A 25851-nucleotide genomic window follows, 5' to 3' on the forward strand; every position below is an offset into this window, starting at 1 on the left:
GATCTGTTGAACTGTGTAAGCGTCTCAGCAACATTAGTATACTCCTCACAAGCAGTATTGGAAGCATGTGTTGTTCTCTTGATACCAAGATATTACTGAGACACGATGTCATCGGTGCCGGTGTTGGGTTGTGCCTGAGGTTAATCGAAGGACTGGACGCCTGATCGGTGGCTGTGACTGGAAACATGCAGCGCGCAAACTTCCAAGTTTGCGACACCACAACATCGTCATTGTAAAATTTGTACAACGCATCACGATGGATCGTGTGGCGACGCGAAGCATGATTTGCGAGATCTGGTCTCACAGCCACGCGCCACCACTGCGCCCACCAGCCGCCCTGGCATTTGATTTGAGGCGAAACCCAAACCCTCCCAAACACATCCGAGATCGATATGACGGAAGATCCAGAAGATTGCGCGAGCGCTTGCTACACGAGGCCGTATTCACGGAGATGCTCGAGAGTGCCATCGAGGAGATATCACAGGCTGCTGAGAAATTGTGCTCTGAGTCCGATGTTCTAGCAGGCGGTGCTCAAGCTGTAGCGACAAGCAATATCCAAGTCACTAGTCATGCCATTTCGCATGCCGAGAGGAGGCTTTCGGGAGTTGTGCCTGCCGATTCATCGACAATCGGACGCACGACCGGGCCGGAGTGTTCTGACAGCGGCAGATTCGGAGTGCCTGAGCTGATGGACAGGAGAGGCTCACGCACCGAACACGCTTGCTGTTGTCAGCCCGATGTATTATGCAATGGAAACCATCAGTGCAAGGAAGATCCTCTGACGGAGTCTGGGGAAGATGAGCCAGAAGAGTCTTTCGCGAATGGGCCGAAGTCTGACCCAGTTCTGCGCATCAGCTGTTTTTGCGAACGCGGTCGGCACAGGTCCGTGGCTTTTGCGGAAGAAGTGGGCATGCGGCTCGCGAGGATGCATCAGGTAGGAGGGGTGGCAGCAGCAGGAAGCGGGAGAGTGCAAATGGAGGTGAGCGTCCAGCACAGAGACGTGGCCTTGACCGCCCGATCGCGAACATCGGGCCGTGTCGGGCGCGGTCAGAGTCGTGTTGTCGGTGCGTCGATGATTGCCGATCAGGAAGAGTCGTGAGATGTATAAGAGCGAGTCTGGGGTAGCAGAGTCGAACACAGCTGAAACCCAGCACCTGAGCCAATCTCGGTTCTGGAGCAGCCTATGGGCACTGTGAGACCCGACAGTTCTGAATGACCAAGGCACGCATGCCCGTTTGCGGCGGGAGAGGGAGTGTGCAATATAGTTGAGGGATTCTTTCTGGAGAAGGGTGTGTGATGCAAGTGCGGGAGTGAAGCCTGCTCCCCCTGCCGCTGGCTGCTCTGCTTGTTTGGCCCTGCAAACTGCCAGGCACGCAACGTTGCAGGCGCGGTTGGGCAGTTGGCAATATGCGATGGTTTGAATGCGATGCGTCGTGTCGCGCGGCGGAGTGGTGGCCGCAGATTAGCCTGGGTGATGCGGCCCAGCAGCGCGTCGTCCGGTCCTGTCGATCATCAAGTGCCATTCAGCCCATTTCGTGCGTGCCGGCACCGCGAGGAAGGCTCGCAGGCACCATCCCTTCGGTTGCGCGCTTCCCCGTGGCGGCGTCTAAGGAAGCAGAGTCGGGGAGCAAACAGCAGCGCAAAGCTAAACGCGGATGGCCCGAGATTGGGTTCGTCCCATGCGGCGGGCGGGCTGCGGAGGAGGGAGTGGGAGTGGAGAAGCTTCCGGGGTTTGGCTCGATTCCTCGGTTTCGTGCACACCTCATCTCCTCCGCCAGCAGTTTGGGGGCGACGATGAGATGAGACCAGCACGGAGAAGCTCGCCATGGCGATCGCGTCGCATTTGGCGGCTTGGCGGGAGACGTAGCAGCAATCAGGCCATGCGGCTGCGCCAAGGGGTGTGTTCTACAGTACGTGCGGAGCAGCGAGTGAAGGATGGAGTTGCACCACAAACCCAGCATCGCAGCATCGCAGCACCGCAGCACCGCAGCACCGCAGCGCAGTGTACGAGATACACAGACGGGGGAATGCGGGTGTGTTGCTAGCTGCAGGGGTGCGGTGTGCGCTATAGCGCTCCCATTTGTTCGAGAAGGGCGCGCATCGCGGATCAGCACAGGGCAGCATCTGGCGGTGAGATGCGCTGTCTCGTTGCCCAAAGCCGGCAGCCCACGGAAATTCTCACAGTCTGCCACTGCGACTCGTCTTTCGTAAACAGCCGGGGGAGGCGATCCTACTGGCCAGCGCCACCCACCGACACGCGACGTGGTCGACACTCGTCCCGTCTGCCGCGCTGTGAGCCCCAAACCTAACTAACGGCCGCGCCTCGCTCCACATTCTGCCCATCCCGGATGCACGTCTCTGTCAAACGCACGCGGCGGGTTTTGCGACGACCAGGTACTTAATCAAACGCCTTCCTCGCCCATCCCTTGGAACTGCTCTCCTTCCGTCCTCACTCTACCACATCCACTCCTGCTGCCAACCATTGCGCACTGTGCCCGTCGAGATACATATATCCAATCCTGCTGCCTACTGTCCATCCAGTCCAGCCCACTCTTCTCCAACATACCAAGTCTCGCAGCTTTCAAGACGTCTCCATCAACCATACCCTCCACCAAGAAAATGACCGACATGATGCCCGAACCAGCCTCGCGCACCACCATCCCACGCAACGACAGCTTCTCCGTCGAAGACTTCACCAACGCCTTCAAGGCCTCGGCCAGCAAATCCAAGACCGGTGACCGATCATTCCGCGTCGCCGACTCCAACGTACCCACTGTCCCACCACCATCAAGAAGCTCATCAAGACCTGCTTCAGTCTACGGCGACCGGCGGAGATGATCCAAGCATGCAACGTCGATATCATGCTCAAGCAGGTCTTGACATGACAAGACGACAATGCATCGCCTCTTCACACACCAACGACCCTCAACGACATTTGCCACACCAAAATCTTGTATTTACCTGGAAAAACTTATTCTTGCTTTCGCGAACCCCACCCAGCAGGCGATTTTCTTTTGGAAGCATTGGATTGCTCGATACCACCTTTTGTAAACGAAGCGGCGACTTCGCACTATTTTGTTTTATTGGACTTGAACTGTGGAAAACTGGCGAGAGTGGAAACACAGGCGTTAAGGAAAATGGAAAGCTCTACTACTACCAAGAGCCGCAGCGGCTGGGAGCTGTACATAATAATGATTGATTGAATCGAATACTGTATCTGGTATTGCGACACTCTTTACTATCGCATTTGGCATTACTGGGGACAACGCTTGCCGCACACGAAGCTGAAAAGCGACGCCATTGCGGACCCCAGTGTCGTCGCCGATGCATGCACGCGACACTGCTACTGCAAATACCTGGTAGACAGTACGTCAAAGAAACTCTTGCTCTTCAATGAGCGCCATCACACATATCGCGAAGTTCCTACCCCACATATGCACAGTTCTCACTCGGTCTTTCCCCAACTACAACTGGACCCCTCCAGCCTTCCTTCCGTTTTTCGATCTCTGACATCTCCCGCAAACCCCACAACGACATCACACCTACCAACCCACCATCCGCCATTTCAAGTTGACTTCACAAATGTCTCTCTCTTCAAACCATCTCCCTCACATCCCGCTCCTTATTCTCCCGAACACCGCTTCCCCAAAAACCAGTATACCCAATATCCCCAAACCCATGGTCCACAGCATCAAAGCGGTTCGCTTATCCTATGCACTGTCGATCAGTATCGATAACAACGGTCGTACGTACCAAAGAGTATTCTGAAACGCGCCAAAGGACAAAGGAAACTGTTTGAACCGATCGACTGCAAAACATAGACAAAAGAAAATGGCGCATATGGTTTTTGGGATACTGGTACCACGGACGTGCAAGTTCGGATGGCAGGTAAAACGGCTGTACATTGCAGACGACCGTGTTTGCGAGAATGCGATGCATGAGATGCCATGAGGGTGTTTTGTTGCGATTGGTGTCTACACACCGACTGATGATCGAAGATTGTAGGAGGAAGGTGAGGAAGTATGTGCATGCATGTAATCATGCAAGTCTCTCATCCGATGTTCTTTGCTGATATTGCGCAATCTTGCATGCTGACGAAGACTAATGCAGCAAAAAGATCTTACGCATACGCATACGCAGAAGCAGAGCAGAGCAGAATAGACGTCTCTTCGATTCTGATCGATCCAGATTGCCAACGTCTCACACCAAAGACAGAAACGGAAGAAGAAAAGATACAGGTATTCGGTCCATCGACTTCTACTTTCGACTCCGATCCCCAGACTTCAACGTTCAAACATCCATGTTTGGCACAAACAGCCAAACAGGCTCGGAGAGGAGACAAGACGTTATGGCTGTCTCAAATCCTGTCTCCCCAGAGCAACAAAATGCACGTCAACGTAGCAAGAAAACGCCAATCTACACCAAGACCAGAATCGTTCAAGCCGAGACGCCTCTGTCGCTACGTACATCCTAGGCTCTATCGAACAATAACCACCGGATTCCGGGGTCTAATATACAACTCTCTGATTTTTGCCGTTTCTTCTGCGTTCAGAGTATCTCTTGCCTTCTATAATTAGCAAACGGACCGTGCTTGCTACTAACAGCATAGCTCTTCCACATTACACCAGTACTAGAAAGTCATTAGTAATCGCAACTCGCAGGCTTATACTTATGCTTAAAACAGACCTAGAAGCGATGAATGCGAAGCCAATCCATGCAAGGACCACAGTCACAATTGCGGTGCCGCTTTCTCGATACTCCGAATTTGGCCAAGCTGCAAGCTGCTCGTCCACTGCTTGTTGATCCGGTCCCTTGATCTCGACCTCACCTGTAGCAACAATAATCGAAGCCGCGAGCGCTGCCGCGAATTGTGCTAAACTTCCTGCCAAGCTGCTGCACTTCCAGCCCAAAGACATGACTTTGGACTCTCTTCGCTCCGGCCACCACAGATCGAACAGCAAAGCCATACCGAACAAGAACCCCAAAATACCACCTAGCACGGTCAACATCACACGCACGGCGATGATTTGTCCCACATCCACGTCGAGAGTTGGATCTTGCTCGATGACATCGTCGCGTCGATCGATGTATTTGTTGGCGGCGGCGTTCGAGATTCCGGAGACTGCAGCGAGCAGTAAGGTGCTCGTTTGATATAGGACAAATTTCGTTCGTCGGAGGTAGTAGGTCTTGCCCCACATGTAAGAGGCTTTGAATTTGTTCCATTGGATTTCGGAGAGGTGAAGACCGGTTACCAAGGGAGCCATCGCGTGCTTCGAATGGAAATGCGCCAAGGTCGACAGGTAAGGAAAACAACAAAAAAAGTTTGAGATAGAAGGTGGTTTGGCTTACGAGACTTTGCTGCTGAAAGACCATGTTGCGATTTTATAACATAAGCGTAGCGGCAGCGGCAGTACATGGAAAAGCTCGCTCCCATCAACCGTGACGCTCGTGTTGTTATGCTGCACTGCCGGCACATATTGCGTCCGTTAGTCCAGGGCGATGCATCGCAATGCGAATGGCCCTCTGATACCTTCGAGGCGGAAGTCCGCAGGTAGGTAGGAAGTCGCAGGGATCTGAATGCTAATAACATATCCGACTAGCTATACGAGGTAATACGAGGTAGGAGAAGTCCGGACTGTTCGCAGCCTCTATGACCAATCGAATCGGACTATGCATTTTTTTTTTGACCGGTTCATGCGAGTAGAGCGATGAGTGAAAGGGCTTCCGGCTCCGCCGACTGTCGTGCATAAATTCCCTAAGCATACTGTAGCCTTGTCCTCGAATTCACAAATTTGTAAGCGCTGCTTGGTTTATACTCCGGGGAACGCAAAGTCGCTTTTGAAGCCTCCTTCACGTAAGCAGAACAATTAGTAAGATGGAAACTGCTACATATAGGCTGGTACTCGACGACGAGACCAACTCTACAATCATCAGCTACAATCAACAGTTACAATCAAACTGCAACCAGCTACTCAAGTCACCAACATGTCTTCACCCCAAATCATTTTCGGTTCCCACCAGGTCGGCGAGGCTTCCAACGAGGAACTCCAGCGATATGTCGACATCCTCAAGAAGAACAACATCAAGACCATCGACACCGCCAAAACCTACGGGGACAGCGAGAAGCGTCTGGGAGACATCGAAGCCTCCAAGTCATTTGTGATCGACACCAAATCACCTTCCATCATTCCAAAAGCGCTATCCCGAGACAACCTCGCCGCCGGCATCGATGAATCTCTCGCTCTCCTCAAAACGAAAAAAGTAGACGTCTACTATCTACACACACCGGATGACCAGACACCGATCGAAGAAACAGTAGACACGATTCAAGAACTATACCGTCAAGGCAAATTCGAGCGTTTCGGCCTATCCAACTACCTCCCCTCCGACGTCCGCAAAATCCACGCCTACGCCAAATCTACAGGCGGCATCGTTCCCACCGTCTACCAAGGCAACTACAACGCATTCGCTCGTTCAATCGAGCAAGATCTCTTCCCCGTCCTCCGCGAGCTCGGATTTTCCTTCCACGCATACTCTCCCATCGCCGGTGGGCTCTTTGCCAAAGACCCCGAAAAACTCGCGACGTCCACCGAAGCCGGGCGCTTCGATGTCTCGAACATGAGTGGACATGTATACAATGCATTGTATAACAAACCGTCCGTAGTGGAAGCTCTCAGGCAAGTGGCAGGCTATCGCGAAAGATATCGGGGACACGAGCATCGGGCTGGCGTATCGTTGGATTCTCTTCCACTCTAAGCTGGATGCGCAGAAGGGCGATGCTGTGATTGTTGGCGCGAGTCGACCAGCTCAACTTGAGCAGACGCTGGAGCTTTTGAACGGGAGTAAACCATTGGAGCAGGGAGTGGTGGAGAAAATTGACGTGTTGTGGAAATTAGTTGCGGCGGATGCGCCGGTCGATAATTATAATTCGTGGGCGAAGGAGAATCTTACCCCGGAAGCTCTCGCTGCAGTGTTTAATAAGTAGTTTTTTCGAACGATCTCTCACTTTGGTGTTAGAGGTACATAGCAGATAGAATCTTGGTTAATGATATAGCTGGAATAGCGACTGTGCCAATCTACGAGCTCAATTCCGTCGTCGGAGAAGGCATGGCACCTTCCGCGAGTACCCCACGCCCTCTGGTAGGATCAGTAAGTAGCAGCGAGCCATTCGATCATAGCGTATAGATACCTATTATCGGCGCTTATGTATTCAATGGCTGTGAAAGAGTTGGAGGTCGTTCTAAATCTATCGAATGCGTTCAAGCTTCGGTGCGTTGATAGCATAAAACTCACTCAGCTGCTATGACCGCCCGTCGCTGCGTTCTACAGCCGCACTTCCCCGTCCCATGATGGGGACCTTCATTGCTGTCTCAACCTTCCTTCCTTTCCTAATAGATGTCAACTCAAACGCCGCAAGAGAAGCGACGATCTATTCCAAAAGCGTTCAGGAAGAAAAAAGCCGTTTCGGTGTGTCTTGAACTCTGTATACATAGATCGGAGAAAAAGCTGTAATCAACTAGGAAGCGGGAGAGAAAAGGCGGGTGACGTTGTCGGTCTGAGGAAACAGCGTGCTGGTTGATGTCTTGAACCTTCATCTATGTTATGCAAAGAAAACTTTGCATGAAAAGAATATATATATCTCAGAATAAAAAGTGGCTGCGGGTTGTCTTGAACGCTATGCACAGACGATAGACTTTTCTGTGGTCGGGGAGGAAGGGCGATAAGCATTCTTGTTGCATGTTTATATGCTGGGTGGCGTGAATTTTTGTTTCTGTATATGCAAGGCGAAAAGATTCATGCACTTGTAGAGAAGGAAAAAAATTGGGCACAGATCAAAGAAGATGGCAATCTCGCCAAATTATGATCGATGGAGAGAAATCACTTCTGGCGACTCCTTCTTCAGGATCGATCATGCTTGACTCGATTCTCTTCTTCTCGATCCGACTCTCACTTCCTTAATCCACTTCTCTCTTACCTCATTCCTCCTTCTATCCTGATCCTCCCTATCTTATCCCATCTCCCTCCACATCATCCTCTTTCTCTACTTCCCCGCACTCGTCCCCCCACCACTCATATTCCCACTATTAATCCCGTCGCTTGGCCCCACCGGCACACCACTAATACCCTTCTCGCCCTTCGTGTCCGTCCCAGCTTCAACTCCCACATTCGTCGAACCCGAATCCGAAGCTACAGGAGCGTAGCCCGGGTTCTCTGCGATTCCGGTGCCAGAGGATTTTCCTGGAGCGGAGGGTGCGCCGAGACCTTCTTCTGTGGAAGAGGGTAAGTGTTAGAAAGAGGAGAATTATTGGTGTGGAGGTGGGGAAGGAGGATTAGAGGAACGAACTCTCAGCTTGCTGTTTTTGGAATTTCTCGCCGGCTGCTTGGCCGCCTCTGTCGTGGTTGGAGGTTAGCAAACTCCTCACTGTCTCATGCTAATCCGGTCTCATCGTCCAGAGCGTTATTTAGTTGACCGGACATACGGTGTCTTTGATCCAACCATGATTGCGGATTTCTCTCGAATATCTTGGCAGTCTTTTGATCTTGCTGAGAAGCTGTGCTGATTTTATCGAGTTTCCAAAATCAAGAGAAGGAAGTTCGAAGCTCAATGGCAGCTCTTGTCATGCTAGAATAGCTCCGAATGACGTTGCCCGTCAATATCTGGTACTTCTTAGCAGTTTGAACGTCACCATAACACGGCGCCTCTGTCGTGACGTCAACGATATCGACATTGACTCGCCGATTGTGCTACAGATGCAGCATTTTGGCAGTGTTAGTAGGCAAAACCTGAAGAGAGGACATTGGACGCGTGAATTCAACATATTCTGTGTACGTTGAGGAGTGGCCGAGACGCATATCAGGTTGCCTCGATATGTCCAAGCTTGGTGGCTGTAGAACTATCTGCTTCAGGCACGCTAGCTGCAAACACCAAAACAGAAATTCGGAAACATACACACTTACTGTGATCTCGTCGTAACCTGTACTCTGTGCCTTGCTTGCTGATTGAGACAAAATGCCTTAGGTGTGCTACATAAGTCAGAGACCCGTGTAGCAATTTGCGCCATTGTCCTCACGGACGGCTCTTCCTTTTGCTAATCCCCACGATTTCCATGCCAGAAGAATCATGGACTGCCTTGGCCATATGGCATTTCACGTCTCGGATCTGCCGCGCCCGGTACGTGCACTGGGGCCACGGGCAAGCAAATGGTTTCTGGTCCAAATGCAGCAACCAGTGTTTTCGGAGGTCCCGAAAGTTGCCTTTAGGATGTAGATGCCGCCATTGTCCGCAATTGTCAAATGGGCATTGCGAACCCAATTTATCCTCTGTCATCGGAAGCAGCTGCCCGAGATCAGAATGTGAGAGGCTATTGAGCCACTGCAGCAACGCGATGCTGCTAATCCTCCAGCTGATGCTCGCTGCTGGTTGACCAGTCGCTGGAGTCGAGTTTGCGTGTGATTGCTCGACCAGCCAGCTCGGCAATTTCCCATATGTCAGTATGCTGTCGAGTGAGGGTTGTGGGAGGATATTCAGCCATTGCAGTACTTCTGCGTCAAGGGTCCAAGGAATGTTGGCCGCCGCCCAACCAGAATTTGAAGGCAAAGCTGTGCTCGGTCTACCAGCGGACTAGCCTGGCACAGAACCATTTGGGTTGATATCAGCAGCCGCTTGAAGCATCGCACTCTCGTCCGCATCGTTCATGTCAAAGTCATCATCAAGTTCCCGGACTTGCCCCTCAGCTTCGGCCATGACAGTGTCACCATGAACACGGTGATCGCCATTATACTCCCCGTTTTGATAATCATCGCGCATCGTATCCGCTTCCATTTTCGCCTGATGAGCCTGAAGATCTTCGTAACTCCACGTACTGATTCCATCCTGCATTTTACCAGGGAAGGGTTTGCTCATCTGCTTGAGGAATTTCCTCGCTGCCGCAACAGCTTGATCCACAGACATGTTTGCATCGCTCTCCATGAGTTCATTGGCGATCCATTTGGGCAACTGAGTACGCTTCTTGCCGAATCGCTTGTCAGCCATGACCATGATACCGTAATCGTCCTTGCCTCGCAAGACGCGCCCCAGGCATTGTGCGCAATGTCGCATGGCATCGAAGGACAAGAAGTCATTCTCGCGAATGCGATAGGTTTCTCGCAGAAACTCCAATCGTGCTTTCAGGATACGCGACTCAGTGTACTGGAACGGAACACCGATGCAAAGCACAGTCCGGCCGTAGTGGTGGTCGAAATCGATACCCTCGGATACCTTTCCTCGCGCGACACAAAGTAACACTGCACCTCTACCATTACTGCAGGCAGTTCGGTAAGTCTCGAGTGCCAAAGATGTCTCCTGGCTGTCAGGTGTCTCGACCAGAATGAGCTTGCTCTTCCAGACCTGATCCAGGATGCCCATGGTCTGCCACGCGGATATGACATTCTCCATATACAAGTATGATGGGAAGAAGACAACGAGACCATCTGGGGTGAGTTTGGAAAACTCGATCAGCAGATTGCCGTAATTTCGAATATTTGCGGGATCGCTTCGTGTCTGAAAGCCAGATGATATCTGGTTCTGATCAGAGCCTCTGGTCACGATCATTGGCAGGAATGATCTTCGAGCCAGTGTCATCGGATAGGACTCTTGCACAACTGCCGTGAATCCGAGCATTTTTGGGTACATTTCGAGAGGAGATATCGTTCCAGAAGTAATGATGACTGAGCTGAAACGTTCAAAGACCGGCTTGATGGCGATTGCAGCATCAAGACACGTAAAGTGGAGTACTGGATTGGCGACTGTCGCGGTATCGGATTCGAAAGGCTCCAATATTAGCAGGAAACCTGTGTCGTATGTAGCCGCGAGAGTTGCAAAAGTTGCAACCTCTTGAAGAGGCTGGTAGTCCTCGATATTGGTAAGTTCCAAAGTACGCACAAGTGAAGTGAGACGTTCCGCACAGAAGCGCAGAGGCTTCTTCTCGATGAATGTGAGTTCCTTCAGATGTTGCAAGAAAGAGGGCGGCGTTTCCGAAATTACGTGCAATGCCCTCATTCGCGTTTTCAGGTACTCAATGAAGCGCTTCAAAAACGCAGTGAAGTGCTCCGCTCTGCGAATATTGCCAGGTACTGCTTCCTTCAGCAAGTCGTCTGGCAAAGCAGGATTTGACATGAATGCGCCTTCATCGCGAGCAGTGTCTGCTTCTCGGAGGCCTTCCACCAATTTTGCATACTCATTCTGCAGCTTCTCGGCATCTGTGTCTTTCATCTCTTTGATCTTGCGGTCCAGATTCTCAGCACCCCGCGCTGCCTTTCGTATTGAATCTTCAGTCAGGTCAATGCTCAGAGACTCAATGCAAACGTTGTCGATATTGTGGGCCTCATCGAACACTACGATGCAGTCTTTTGAAAGTTCTCTGGATACTCGCTCTGCGATTTTCGGGTCGAGCAAATAATGGTATGAGTAGATGATGACATTGCAGAACGGCATCATGCGACGCGCGGTGAAGTATGGGCATTGCTTTTGCTGCTCTCCGTAGCGCAGCATACCGTCCAGTGTCCAGACGCCGGGCGGAATGAGGTTGTGGGGCTCGAGAAGGTCGAGATTGTCATGATAGATGCAGAGATCGACATCTTCGCCACGTTCCTTCTTCTCCTTCACGAATCCAGCAGTCAGACTTCGACAACGGGCATCGACTACGGAACCACTCTTCTCACGCTTGACAGATGGATGAAGACACAGGTTCTTTCGACTTGTCAACCCGAGGCCTCGGAAGTCCTCTTCGTGGCCTAGCTGATCTGTCCGGTATTTCATCAAAGCCTTCAGTTCCGCGAGCGCTTTCTCGATCTCGGACATGGTACGAGAGCAGTAAATTAATTTCCTGTGCTCGGGATAGTGCTGCTGATACGCCACGATGAGAGACAGCAGCGAGACGGTTTTCCCAGTGCCCGAAGGCATCTCCAAGACGCAATGTCCTCCAGCGTCCAGCGTGTGCTTGAGATCACACATATATTTGTACTGCTCCGGATAGATCCTCGGGTACGGAAAAAGGACCGGTAGGTCCCCGATGAAGAACTTCATGACGGGCAACTGCGCGCGATAATTGCTGAAGTCTGTCGCGCCGCCACTTCCAGCCCTCCAGGCCGAAGGCCGTTGCCTTCCACGACGTCCTGTTCAGCGCGATTGATGCTGTGGAATGCGACTGTCGTGCAAAGTTTCGATATTAGCATGCTGCTGGTGTGATGTCTCGTCGAGTGTATGTGGATGTGGATGGAGAAGATATGTAAGGTGCACATTCACCAAAATGCAAGGCAACCGCGCTAAGGCTGCCGGAGCGGCGCGGCACGGGCCCGACGGGCCGAAGTCCGCCGTGCGCAGCGCGGAGGTTGGAGGTAGAGGTAGATCGCGTACACAGTTGCTTTCCTTGCATCTTCACATCTGCCACGGACATCGTCGGAGCCTTTTGTGCATTTTGATATGCAGACTCGTCAAATGTCCCATTCGCTCGGCATGCTATCTCTTCTGTGATCAAACAGATGGTGATCCCGGTAGCAGGAAGATAGAGCAGGACAAAACAGCTGACAAGATAGGCCTCTCATCTGGAAGGGACCAGATATAGACATTGCTCGTCGAAGTTCGTTCAAGTAACAGACTTGATAGCTCATGGTATCATATAAAGTGAAAGGGAGAAACTAAGGCCAAAACTGAGCCACGAATTCGCACCCCTCGCGGACCCAGTCTTCCTCAACTGTGCATCCCAAGTCAACCCCATGATCACCAGTTCGTAGAGTGAGCTTGACGGGTACGCTGGGCATCTTCCTCTGGACCTTATGCACGAAGTTTGTGGAGGATGCTGACGGTACCTGGTAGCGCTCATGAGCAATTCTCGATGTCAAGCGGGGTCATGATGTGTGGAACAGAGCTTACCAGCGTGTCTTGCGCCCCGTGTATGATCCATATCGGCGGTAGCGAATCAACCTCATCTAAAATCTGCATAATATCGATTCGCTTGTCTCGCTGTGCCTGCAGGAAATGTTTGTAGTAAGGCTGGTAAACAATGGCCAAAGCTGATCCGGATCAGAGCTAGTTCGAACAACGCCTGCCTTGACGGAGCGCAAATAGTCCGCAATGATCTTTTCTGCCACTCGTGGCTGTTGAGTGGGCTGGCCGAAGATGCGTCTTGGACCCGGTATCCTGAAAAAAGGGTGATTGAGATCAATGCACGCCGAACTGGCGATAACGCACTTGATTCCGCCGCCAGCGGAAACGAGCGAAGACTGTACAGCAAGCCAACCACCTATGATAGTCAACTCGTGGAATGCTTTATTCAGATATCAAGCGGCAAGACCAACCGGAGCTTTCGCCATGGACCGCAATCCGCTCATAGTCCAAGGTCAGTCGGACATGAGAAATAACCTGGTGAATTTGCTGACTTGAGTTGCAGTGTAACCACTCCCAGAAGTCGACAATGTCTTGTATGATGTCTGTTCCGGTCGCCTCTGGTAGCAAGCTGTAATCTGGACTGAAGATGACAGCATTTTTGGTCAATGCGAACTGTAGCAGCCTGTTCCACCGGACCGCCATCATCCATCAGATTGAATACGAAAGCTCGATGGGTCTCTTTGGCTCATCACTCACCAGGTGGCATACCACGGTTGGTACAATCGATGGCCGACGACGAAACCACCCCCATGCCAATGCACCAGGATCGGGCACTTCGAGCTCAGTGTAAGAGATCTGGGCACGAAGACTGTCACTTCATACTTTGCCCTGTCCGATGTCTTGTATGCGAAGTTGTAGGAGAAGAAAGGTTCGAATTTGGTGCAAGGAGACTTGTTGACACTCTCAGGCGAGTGAAGAGTCCCCATAGTCTGTGGGCAGTACAAGTAGTGCATGAGCAAGCCAAAATGGTTTATGATAGCCTGAGAGAGTGCGCTCAAGGGCAGTGACTGGCGTTGCGATACGTTCCATTGCCCAAGCTAGGAACAGGTTTGCTTTCAAAAGTCTGTTCCCCATGCACATCATTTGATTTCTGATCATTGACATCCACGAAGACAAAAAGTAAGACCAGGAACTGATCGGAGCTAAAACAGGTGAGCCAACACGTCAAGCGCGACAGCAGTACTCGACGTCAAGACTGCGCACTGTCAACGGGACAGAGATTCAAGGCGATAGAAGGGAGGCTTACATCAGGAGGAGCACAAGTGGATAGAGATAGGGCGAAACCATTTCATCTCAACTCGATCCGTTGGAGTCCGGCATGGTTCCTGATTACTTATATTACTGCCCTACTCACGACTCAATTGCTACCTGGAACGAACAAACTGCAGCCGTAGTACAAGTTCCGGCTCATCCAAACCGCTCTTCTACAACTTCACGAAGCTTACCCGATCGTTCCGAGTACGAGAGATCTTCCTCTTTGACCCACTCAGTCCTCAATGGCTGAATGTAGCCAACTTCCAAGTACTCTTGCCACTTTGGGGCCTCGGTGATCAGACGTTGCTCCAGCTTCCGAGTAATCAGTTCCTGATCAGCTGTCGAGCCAGGATCTGCAACAAGCCTGAATGTCACTTCACTTTTTCCATCCATGCGTCGGACCACCAGTTGGAAGCTGTTGATTTTGCTCTCTCCAAACGTGTCTCTGACGATGCTGCGAAGTGTTGGCATGCTCAAAAATAAAGATCCGACCTTCAGCGCGATTGACTCGCGACCCAGTAAGCGGAACGTCATCCGGCCATGGTCAACCCATTCTGCATTGTCTCCAATAGGATAGCGTATAGTGGGCTGAAGACGTCGCTTGCAATCCGTGAGCATCAGCCGACCCCGACGGTTTGGTTCGGTGATCACCTTGCCGTCCTCGTCCAGGATCTCTACCAACACCATTGGCGAGGAGACTTGATACACAGGGTCTCCTGGGTCATCGTCGCCAGATGATGAGATCACAGGCAATCCTATGATCCCGCCGTCTACCGCTGCGTACATCATCGGTCGTACACGCATGTTCGGAAAGGCCTCGAGCCAGGATGGAAGAATGTCGTTGTAGAAGCTTTCTCCCATGTATAGTATCAGATGTACGGAGTCGATGGTTTCACCCTGCTCTCGAAGATACGCTGCCACGCGAGAGACAGTGAATACGTTGCTCAGAATCACTGTCGCATCAAACATCTTGAGAAAATGCGCCATGTCCGGAATCGACTCATTGCCGGTGATCGGGAGGTGTACGTGCTGCATGTGCATGTCCTGCATTGCTGTTGTCACGCCGACAAATCCTGCATACATTCCCCCAATGTGGAAGAGGTTGGCCAGGCGATCACCAGGGCGGATACCAGAGCAGGACGACAGATAGTGCGCCAGCGGGAGCAGCGTCTGCTTCACCTCCTCCCGTGTCATGTAAACTACCTTAGGCTCTGCCGTTGTGCCGCCCGTCCGCACAATGATCCCATCATTAATCGGGCCAGTCAGGAGTTGATCATCGCGAGCCGCAGTCCAATAGTCGTCGGAGTCTGTGAGAGGAAGATCCTCAATCGACGAGATGCCTTCCGGAACTTGTGCCCAAAGAGAGCGGTAGTAGGGCGATTTTGTGCGCACGAACTGCAATAGTTCTTGGATGTATCTTTGCGAAATTCCTTCCATCGTGGCCTTTCTTTTGTTGGAGTGGGACCGGAGATTACTTTCGAAGTTGTGGGAGTGCCAAAGTGTGTATAAATGTCCGCGAAGTCATTATGTTAGTGCAAAGTCACGATCGCCATTGCCACTATATACTTGCTGGCTCACTGTCTGTCATATCCTAGACTCCTAGATTCGATTCTTAGCAGTTGGCTTGGCGATATGCTCAGTACAGTATCGTTCTCCGGCCCATGGAATCTCCTTGAGCTGACATGAGTTGGGCTCAGATCCTGCCCTAGCCTTAACGAATGTGTTTTGCAAAGTTCAGTAAGGCTCGTGCACATCCTTGAACTCACCTTGCCAGCTCCGTTCGCAAACGATATCTTGTAGCGTGTTGGAGATGACCACATCGTGAAAGGTATTGCTCACTAATGAATCCGTGTTGATAACCTTCTCAAAGAAGAACTTGACTCGTGAGGTGGTCGCATTCGTCTCGTCCATATTCGCAAGTCCCGTGGCGTCTGTCACACTCTCTGATCTACTTAGCAGTCGCCTGGTTCCTTCGTCACTGTGTACTTGTAGCCGCGATGCTTTTAACTTTGTCCCTCTCTTACCATGCTCTTGTAAAGTTAGCTAGGTCGTTGTGATGGCACGAGTTCCATAATCCATATTTGGCTCTTGTGTGAGAGCAAAGGAAAAGAGCGGATTATTTATCAATCGAACGAGTGTCCCAGTCCGGGATTGGTCGGCAGCAAGGCAAACCATAAACAGTGTAATCATCAGGGGACAGCATGCTCAGACGCCCCTGCCTCCAACCCCAACCTCCAAGACAAGCATGTTCTGGTCGCGAGGGAGGGAAAAATCATGAAACAGACTCGATCTATTCGCACGGAAGCAATCAACCTGGTCGAGCAAGCGACGTCGAATGGAGCAGTTCGACAAACGGTTATGGATTTAGTGAGAAAGTTGCCCCTCGAGATTATGATTATCATTCGAAAGATGAAGCAGAGTCATGTGCTGTCGACCCGCCGTCACTATGTTCATCAGTCACGGACCCAAATTTCAAACTTCTCCAGTATTAAATTATCATGAGGCTTTGGATGCATCGGCCGAGACGATTTGATGGAATGTTTCTCACGTTCGAATTCTCTCCTTTTGCTTCTTCAGCGGTGGACGATCAGCATAGTACATGCCTCTAGTCCATTGCCACCATAGATCAGCTAATTCTCCCGATTGACCTTCGTTTCCGATGAACTCGTTGAGCTCGATGTGTACTTTTCCCTGAGTCGTCGAGCGACCAAGCTGCCCAATTGTTCGAGACTTCCACCAGCCATGAGTTCCAATACGCTCACGTCCACGCTCAGATTATGTTTAACCCAGTTGCGGATTTCAATTGCTACTAAAGAATCAACGCCTATACTTTCAAGAGTAAGCGTGTGATCGATCTCCTCTGTATCAGCTTTCATCAGAAAGCCGAAGACAGATCGAGCGATCGCTTCTGTAAGGATCCGCGCAATATGAGAATCGTCTAATTTGCTCTGATTCGCTCTCAAAGTACTGATCAACTTCTGTAAAGGACCACGGCTGGTGTGAGTGGTCACCGAGTCAGCTTGCTCGATATTCCGGTAGATGGCGAAACGGGGATCACGCTTCCAGATCACAGTGTTGTTTGGATCCGCAATGGGTAGCGAGCACTCGAGACCGATGCTGACTTGTCCTGGGTACATGTGTCCCTCAGTGACAGTCTTGAGCTGTGGCGCTGGCCTCTTGTTGGAACGGGACATGGCGAGTTGAAGACCGTCCAAGAAAGCTTGTTCCGAAAGCATACTGGTGCTTGTAGACCTCATCTGTTCCAGAATCGTTGGGTTTTGACTGATGAAGCCAACGTCCTCGACGGCTCCGATATCAATCACTGCCGCTGGCGAACCTTGTGATGTGCGGTATTGAGCGAAGCTATCCTGAAAGGTGTTCCCGGCGGCATAGTTAGCCTGGCCCCAGTAACCACAGATGCCGGAAGCCGAGCTGAACATAACAAAATGGTCCATGTCTCGCGGCAACGCTGTGTGCAGGTTCCACGTTCCCTGGACCTTGGGCCCTATGGCAGCTCTCCAGATCTCAACATCCAGGTCCAGAATACTGATGTCGCTCAAAACCATACCCATGTGCAAGACGCCGGCGATAGGCTTGTCGAGCTTAGAGACAGCATCCCGAACCGAACTTAGCTCGCACACATCGCAAGTGATAGCCTGAGCTTGACAAGACATTTCTGCAAGCTCCTGGAAGAAAGCCCGATGCTTCCCGTGATTGGCGGACCGTGACAAGAATGCCAAATTCCTGGCGCCATGCATTACCATCCACTTGGCAACGGTCATACCCAAGCCTCCCAGGCCACCTACAAGAAGGTAGTTGGCATCTGGCCTCAGCCAGACTTCCGGGAGACAAGGTGAAAGAGGAAGGATGTCGGCGGCAGGAAAGGTAACCACAATCTTCCCAATATGCAGACCTTTCTGCATATGGCTAAAGGCTTCAGCGACGTTCTCCGCACCGAACCGGGTACTGGGTGAGATCGGATGAATCTTGCCTTGAGTGTAAAGGTCTACCACTTGTTTCAACAGCCGAGAAGTGGTTGATACATCATCGATTGCCAAGGCGCCTACGTCGATGCCAATGAATGAGCGATTCTCCTCGAAGGCGTCCATAGCCAACTGGCCCCGGCCAATTAAATCACGTTTTCCGAGTTCGAGCATGCATCCGCCCCTGGCTACGCACTTCCAGGATGCATGGAGAAGTTCGCCCGATAAAGAATTGAGCACGACATCCACACCACGGCCGTCAGTCGCTCTGCTTACGCCATCGACGAAGCTTATGTCGCGTGAGGAGAAGATGTGGTGTCGTGGAATGCCGTATGCTTGGGCAAGATGATCCGCTTTCTCTTTGGTGCCCACGGTCACGAGGATGCGCGCGCCAACCCATCTTGCAATGTTTATGGCAGCGAGGCCTACGCCGCCAGCTGCGCTGTGGATCAGCACAGATTGTCCTTCCCGGAGATTGCCCTTGTCGATGAGTGCCCGAAGCACCGTTATGTAGACGCAGGGCATGGTGGCGGCCTCGTCCCAGGCTAGCTGATCTGGGATTTTGCAGCACAAACGGCCCAAAGTCTGTAGCTCTGTCGTGAATGTACCAACATGACCACCCAGCACCATCACACGATCTCCTGGCTGGACATGCTCGACTGCAGATCCAGTCTTGGTGATGATGCCGGAGCCTTCGCAGCCAAGGATGTTGCCTGCAGCATCTCCGCCGTCGATGATACCCATGGCGATCACGATGTCCTTGAAGTTCATGCCCACGGCATACATCTTGATTTGTACTTCCTCAGGCATCAGCTCTGTCAGGCGTCGTTGCGTCCACTTCAATGTCTGCAACGATCCTCGCTGGCCGATCACAAGTGCTCTCGCAGAGGTCCCGTCCAACATCTCATCCGGAGTCACTGCCATCGAAGCCCAATGGAAGCGGCTAATATTTATGACACCATTAGCCCAAGCAAATTCCATGTCCGGGTCAACATCTGAATGATTATCTGCAGTAGTTTGCCTGAGTTTGTGGAAAACGTGACAGATAGCCGAGGCGGAAAGGTCCGTAGTGCTCTCAAGCTCAAGAGTCGCAAAGTACATTCCTAACTCTGATCGAATGGTCCTAGCAAGACCAGTCACTAGGGCGAAGTCCGGGTCTATAGGGTTGATGTGAATCGCCCGCGTCAGCCATACCACGATGGTATGCTGCAGTGTTCGAACCATATCCAAGAACTGAGTCATCTTCACCGAGTCGAAATCCTTGAAGAACGGGCAATCTACATCGAGAAACGAGATCAGAGCTTGCCCTGGCGGAAGTGGCTCACCGAAAAGGCAGTGCTGAGCTACGATGTCCTGATCATGTAGCATCTCTTCAACTCTGTAGGCGAGATGATGGATTTCATAACCAGATAGCAGAGTGACCCGGTCACTGTGCCTCGTGTCGTAACATGGCCGCGCGAGGATAGTTGCGTTGATATGATAGGGTGGAGCGCCGTCCAATGCACTTGCTTCCACACCAGCAAAGCCCGCAGCCCGCAACTCTGTATCCCACAGCTCGGGTGAGATATATGGCTGTCCAGTTCGTTCAGATTGCTCGCTCAACCACCAGCCTGGAAACAGACCCATGATATAGTTGGCCCATTTGGTCTCCGTGCAGATTTCTTGCATTAAAAGCTGACCTTCTGGACGAAGGAGCGACAGAATGTTTGCCAATGTCTTCTGAAGCACGGGAGTAGCATGTATGACATTCGAGGCGATGATAAGGTCGTATTGGCCGGCTTTAAATCCTTGGGCAAGCGGATCTTTGCTAATATCGAGCACTTTGTACTCAATGTTTTGCCAGCCCTTGAACCTTTCTTGTGCTTGCACGAAGAAACCAGCGGAGATGTCAGTGAATGTGTAATTGAGGTACATCCGCTCTCCAAAGTCAGACCTCAAGCCTTCTAGGACCTTAGCTGTAAGCCCGCCAGTTCCGGCCCCTACTTCGAGAATTTCTATCTGGGGTCTAGTGTTACCCAACAGCTTGAAGAAGTCGCTGTATTCCCACATAGAATTCATGTAATCGTACAGTTGGTGAAGGAGTCCATCTTTGATCAGAACGTCGAGCGTCTCAGCTTTGCCCTCGAATATATCCCGACAATTCTCATAGCAGCGGAAAAGCAAAGCGCACACAGGCGCATTTCGCATCTGTTTGCTCTGCTCGTGCATTTGATTGATAAGTGTCCGACGTTGGGAAGAAGACAAGCAGAAGAGCTCTTGCGAGTCTGGTACAAGAGGATAGTCTGGTGACATTGCCCTTTGAAGATGCGCACCGAGCCAATCTCGATACCGGCTCAGATATTCATACACGGGTCCCACATCGGTGAGTGCTTTTTGACCCTCTATCGCACAGAGCAGGAACATCCTTTCCATAAGGCAGTGATCGGATTCGCAGCTGTTGATAGGCTTCAGCAGACTGTTGATCTCGAGCAAGTCCCAATCCGGCTTCCACTGTAGATAAGCAGCTTTATGCATTTGTAGTGCTTCGTCTGTTTCCAGTAAGGTGAAACGAATTCCTTCGAAGTGGAAGGCTCTAGCGTCGTTCACGATGCCCTGGGAATAGCCTCGCGTTGCCCCATATTTGCCACTCACTGCTCGTGTGTTCACACGTATGGTCTGATGACGAGCATCCCCGACGTACAACTCCTCGATGTACGTAGGCAAGTAAACTCTCCGGAACAGACGAGGTTCACCCAAGTGTACAGCCACCCTGATTGTCTGAAATGCAATGTCGAGTGTAGTCGGGTGTAGTGGGTAGTGAGGCTCGTTGGGGTTCTGTTTGTCAGAGATTACTGCAGAGGCCTTGGCTTCCTGAATTCCAGCTGTGATGCCCTCCATACCCACGAACCTCGGACCATATTTCAGTCCCGCACGGGCCATACTTCGATACCATGCGGAAGTAGAGACCTGTCTAGGGTACGTCTCAGCTTGGAACGACGGTCCCCTCGATTCTTGCCCTCCTTTGATCAGTCCTGTGCAGTGCTTGTTCCACACCGATCCACTGAACGAAATGATGGTGAACTCGAACCAGGCGGAATCCAATGAGGAGGTAACACGCTGGGGTCGCAACGTGGTCAATATTTCTGTGCATTCACTGGTTCTAAGGACCATTGCTGTGTTGAAAGACACTTCTTTGACAGTATAATCAACAGTGCCGGTCATTTGCAAAGATGCCTCGCCGGCCATACATATATATGCTGCTGCTGGGAAGACGATGTCGTCGCCGATCCTATGGTCTTTCAGCCACTCAACATCTTTCAAACGCAACAAATTTCGCCAGCAGGGTTGCAAATCACCGCTTTCCAGTGTTCTGACTCCTAACAGCTCATGTGGGGCATGTTTGCGCATTCTCCAGTCTCGCATAAGCCTGGTCTCGTACCAGTACCTTTCGTGTTTCCAGGGATATGGATCCAGGTCCGTGAGTACCTGACCATGATAGGGAAAGCTGACCTGGTGGCCGATGCAGTGAAGTTGGCCCATTGCCTTGAGAAAGCAGTAATTGTCGTCTTGGCGCCTGGTGAGCACTGCCAGATATTGATTCGCCGATGATAGCTCGTTCGCAATCTGTTTCAAGGGCCCAGCAAGGGCTGCATGAGGGCCCACCTCCAATACGGTAGTATCGCGAGGGAAAGAGCACAGCATCTGCTTCGTAGCTGCATGAAATTCCACTGGTTGCTCGAGGTTGCTGCGCCAGTAAGTGGCATCTAGCTTCACAGCCGATGCAAGGCGTGCTCCGTGCACGCTGGAAAAGAAGGGCACAGTCGGCTCGCAGGGCGTCAGATGTTCTGTAATGTATTCGCAATACGCACCACCGATGTCTTTCATATGATCTGTCGAAGTCAGTATCTCACTCCTTAGCTGTCTTGCGGGTCGGATCCTCACACGAATGATACGCTTCCTGAACCGGCAGCCGTCGGATGAAGACATCTGGCTCCGCCTTCGCGATGCTCGCCAGAACTACATCCAATTGTTCCATGTCTCCGGACAACGTCACGTTCTTGCCGCTGTTTTTGCATGCGATTTCAACTCCCGGAGAGCAAAATAGACGGGCGTGATCTTGGCTCATGCCAACGACAGCCATTCCACCATTCCGTTTCTGTTGACTGGCAACGTAGCCTCTGTAGTAGGCCGTGACCATAGCTTCGCGCATCGTCAAAGATCCTGCCGCATATGCAGCGGCAATCTCGCCGCTGGAGTGACCGATTACGGCAGCAGGTCGTACACCCCAGTGCAACAACAATTGAACAAGGGCGATCTGCAAACTCGTGCAAATTGGTTGACAAATTTCGGGTTCATCCAAGCGAGAAAGGTTTTCGTCCTTTCCAATTTCCCCTATGCCTAAACGTTAGCATGACTGGCATTTGAGGCGGAGAACGAAACCGGCTTTGCACCTTCGATGGTCCATTTGGGTGAATGATCAAGACTCTGCAAAATGAGGTCCATGTCTCTCAGAGACTGCAAGAATCTTGGTTGCTTGTCCATTAGGGATTGTCCCATTCTCGCCCATTGCGCACCTTGGCCTGTGAATACAAAGAGTGTCTGTCTTGCAGCTTGACATTTTATGGGTGGCGATATGGTAAGATCTGGCACGTGGCGTACGCCGTTCTTATCGAATTTGCAATTTTGGGTCGTCTGGTGACAAGCGGCATTCTCGGTGCGGGCCTGCATGGTAGTTGCTGAGGCAGCCACGTCTTCTCCAGCATTGCGGCACTCTACAACGGTGAAAGAACGGAACTGGAGATGTTCGCGTCGGAGGGCCAAAGTATAGGCAAGGTGAGCGAATCGATCGGGATGGGCTCTCAGATAGGCTTGGCAATTATCCGCCACCGCTTTCAACGACTCTTTGCTTGCCGCTGAGAAGACCAGAAGCATCGTGGTGTCTACGGCGGCCAATGAGGTGTGAAGATGCTTCACTGACTTCTCCAGTGCGAAGCTAGCTGCTGATTGTAGAACGATCTGCGTGATCGGCGCTGTCAACTCCCTGGCCTACGTTGATCAAGCAGGAGAAAACTTACGTGAACATTTGTGCCGCCAACTCCGAAGCTATTGACACTGATGACTTCAGCGCGATCATCTGGCCATGCGGTGGGCTTAACGGGAACCATGAGCTTGGCATCATTGAAGGGAACTGATGAGGCTTTAGAGACGAATTGCTTCCAGCTGCAGCATTGTCTACTCACTCTTCGGGTTTGGATTCGTGAATTTGATATTAGGGAACATGATCTTGTTCTCTAGTGCAAGAACCGATTTCAGGATGCTGGTGAGGGTCGCGGCCGCTTCTCCGTGACCGAAATTAGGCTTGACCTTGAGGTTCTGTTAACTTATAAGACTTCCAAAGATCGTCCGTCATGTTCTTACAGATCCGATGAAGACACCTTTTCTGCCAAAGACGTTGGCAACAGCTTCTAACTCCAGCGGATCTCCCACGGCCGTACCTGTGCCATGGCACTCCACCATCGCCGTTCTTGCAGGGTCAAGACCAGCCCTCCCATATGCTTGTCTGATCAGTGCTTCTTGTGCTTCGGCACTTGGATTCGTGATACCCTGTGTTTTGCCATCAAAATTGCTAGCTGTGTTTCGGATGACAGCCCGAATAGGATCGCCGTCTCGCATGGCTGCATCCCACTTCTTGATGTAGATTGCACTGGCCGCTTCTGCCCGCGCGTACCCATTGGCCGAGGCGTCGAAGGTTTTGCAGGACGCATCTGCTGACAAGCCGCCTTGGTCTGTCATTGCCAGCGAGAGTGTTGGTGTCAAGATCAAGTTGACGCCAGCAACGATTGCTGCAGTGCACTCGTTCTGTGCAATCGCCTGGCACGCTAGGTGTAATGCCGTTCCAGTAGACGAGCATGCTGTCTTGATAGTCATGCTGTAGAAATGTCAACTTATCATCGACCCTCGGCCGTACAGCCATCACTCTTACCTCGGGCCCCTCAAGTCGAACTCATACGAGAGTCGGTTACTCAGGGCGAAGTCCAGATAGCCCGTGATGCGGTAGATACCACTATCAAGCGGGTCTTTGCTGTGAAGCTCTTGCCAATCTTCGCCAAAGGCACCGACATAACATCCAATGCTTTTGCCACGCCAGCCTGTCTCTCCTGCGCTTTCCAAGGCCTCACGCGCAACTTCCAATAACAATCGTTGCCGCGGGTCGAGCCTTTCAGCTTCAGAAGCCGTCATATTGAACATGGCGGTATCGAACTGCCTCAGGTCAAGATCGTCGAGCCAGTAGCCATGATTCATCGGCATAGTGCCGATACCAGAGCTTTTGTTGTAGTAGCCATTGATGTTGAAACGTTTGTCATCAGTTGGCGTGCGGGCATCTTTCCCATTCATCAGGAAATTGAACATCGACGTTGGGTCATGAATCGAGCCTGGCAACCGCAAACCCATGCCGCAGATGGCAACGGGAGTAGTATCAGTAGCTGTTCCGAGGCCAACAGTCACATCAGATGGCAACCGGGACGCATTCCGTGTATTGTGTGTAACCCCATTTGCTCCTGCATCGTGAGCATGCGTCATGTGCACACAGTCACTTATGCTGTCCGAACGCGCTTGGCTGGAAGGTGTGGAGAATTCCATCGCAGGTAGGAAAGTAGTTACGCAGCAATCGTGAGCGAAGAATGTGGGCTATTGCTTCGAGACCAGCAGTTGAACTGGCTAAGACTTGCGGCTCGCCACGCATACAGTCGAAATGTCCATGTTGACAGAATGAAAGACCACTAATCAAAGGCGCCCTGTAGAGCACAATCAGAGGTGGGGATCATAATCGCACAGATCGATAGTTCGGACTAAAGCCCTAACCCATCACTGAATGATACATCCATGTTGATCAATTTCCACAAGCCAGCAGTCTGATGTTGGAAGGTCATCTGGTATGCGCACCAACACCGATGAAGGTTCGACTGGTGATGTTGTCAGGCTTTGTAAACACCACGCTGCGCCTGACAGCATTGCATCCATGTGGAGAGTGGAAGAAAGGATGAGTTTCGATCTCTGAGCAGTCCGGCCCTGGGTTGACGAAAGGCCCGGAGTGCCTCTGATCGTTTCGACCACCTTGACAGAGTTCGCAACAGACACCTGCTGTAGCGCTACGGCCGGAATTGTGCGAAGCTCACTAATCCACAGCCTGCGAAGCTTCGGACTTGTATATTTGTACCAGAGGGATGGCTGTCGCCAAGCAAGTAGAAAAAGATGCCATAGGTTTAATCAACAGAACGACTCTCCATCCTGGTCTGACCACGGCTGCCTATGTTTAATGCTGTTATCGCAAACAGGGAATGGTGGTATTATTGGAGTGATCCATGACCAGTTCATGCGGATCTTCCAGTCCCTGTTGATCGCCTCTCGCAGAGTCCCAGTGATCGTGTTGTCGCCGTCGATGCACAGCTTGGAGTGTTGTTGTCCCTATTCATAGTGCGTGCCAACAGTGACTGCTCTGCTCCCCATGCAACAACATGCTCGTCACAGAAGAGTGGATCACGCCGGCTCTCACGCCCCAGCTCTTGTTAGCCCTCGCTGCGGTTTGCGTGTGAAGCTGAACATAAAGAGGTCGCTTTGTACATCCTGATAGCAGATAGGGCAGTCGGCGATCAATATCCGCAGCCGGAAGAAACACACAAAGCTCTCTGTAGACCACGCAAACTCGAA

The 25851-nt window shown here is 51.6% G+C and overlaps 7 protein-coding genes across 7 annotated transcripts; 2 read left to right on the forward strand and 5 right to left on the reverse strand.

The window, feature by feature from the left end:
• Nucleotides 1-2619: 2619 nt before the first annotated feature.
• On the forward strand, nucleotides 2620-2838 carry RHO25_011453 (uncharacterized protein; the record flags this gene model as incomplete). The annotated part of the gene is made up of 1 exon (XM_065603416.1): nucleotides 2620-2838. The coding sequence occupies one exon, from the start codon at nucleotides 2620-2622 to the stop codon at nucleotides 2836-2838; it is 219 nt and encodes a 72-aa protein (XP_065459488.1).
• A 1710-nt stretch (nucleotides 2839-4548) lies between these two features.
• RHO25_011454 (uncharacterized protein) lies at nucleotides 4549-5264 on the reverse strand (the record flags this gene model as incomplete). Its single annotated transcript, XM_023602874.1, has 2 exons — nucleotides 4549-4630; nucleotides 4687-5264. The coding sequence occupies 2 exons, from the start codon at nucleotides 5262-5264 to the stop codon at nucleotides 4549-4551; spliced, it is 660 nt and encodes a 219-aa protein (XP_023454710.1).
• Nucleotides 5265-5985: 721 nt separating this feature from the next.
• Nucleotides 5986-6985, forward strand: RHO25_011455 (uncharacterized protein; the record flags this gene model as incomplete). The annotated part of the gene is made up of 2 exons (XM_023602875.1): nucleotides 5986-6630; nucleotides 6683-6985. The coding sequence occupies 2 exons, from the start codon at nucleotides 5986-5988 to the stop codon at nucleotides 6983-6985; spliced, it is 948 nt and encodes a 315-aa protein (XP_023454709.1).
• A 1056-nt stretch (nucleotides 6986-8041) lies between these two features.
• On the reverse strand, nucleotides 8042-8500 carry RHO25_011456 (uncharacterized protein; the record flags this gene model as incomplete). The annotated part of the gene is made up of 3 exons (XM_065603417.1): nucleotides 8042-8268; nucleotides 8345-8391; nucleotides 8481-8500. The coding sequence occupies 3 exons, from the start codon at nucleotides 8498-8500 to the stop codon at nucleotides 8042-8044; spliced, it is 294 nt and encodes a 97-aa protein (XP_065459489.1).
• A 1122-nt stretch (nucleotides 8501-9622) lies between these two features.
• RAD15 (DNA-dependent ATPase of the nucleotide excision repair factor 4 complex) lies at nucleotides 9623-12064 on the reverse strand (the record flags this gene model as incomplete). Its single annotated transcript, XM_023602876.2, has 1 exon — nucleotides 9623-12064. The coding sequence occupies one exon, from the start codon at nucleotides 12062-12064 to the stop codon at nucleotides 9623-9625; it is 2442 nt and encodes an 813-aa protein (XP_023454708.1).
• Nucleotides 12065-14332: 2268 nt separating this feature from the next.
• Nucleotides 14333-15616, reverse strand: RHO25_011458 (uncharacterized protein; the record flags this gene model as incomplete). Its single annotated transcript, XM_023602877.1, has 1 exon — nucleotides 14333-15616. The coding sequence occupies one exon, from the start codon at nucleotides 15614-15616 to the stop codon at nucleotides 14333-14335; it is 1284 nt and encodes a 427-aa protein (XP_023454715.1).
• A 1193-nt stretch (nucleotides 15617-16809) lies between these two features.
• On the reverse strand, nucleotides 16810-24783 carry RHO25_011459 (uncharacterized protein; the record flags this gene model as incomplete). The annotated part of the gene is made up of 7 exons (XM_023602878.2): nucleotides 16810-22031; nucleotides 22084-22533; nucleotides 22593-23157; nucleotides 23217-23329; nucleotides 23382-23505; nucleotides 23560-24070; nucleotides 24125-24783. 7 exons carry the CDS (start codon nucleotides 24781-24783, stop codon nucleotides 16810-16812), a joined length of 7644 nt encoding a protein of 2547 aa, XP_023454714.1.
• Between the last annotated feature and the right edge of the window lie 1068 nt (nucleotides 24784-25851).

This window comes from Cercospora beticola, chromosome 8, assembly GCF_033473495.1.
Source record: "Cercospora beticola chromosome 8, complete sequence".
In the NCBI taxonomy this organism is placed as follows: Eukaryota; Fungi; Ascomycota; class Dothideomycetes; order Mycosphaerellales; family Mycosphaerellaceae; genus Cercospora; species Cercospora beticola.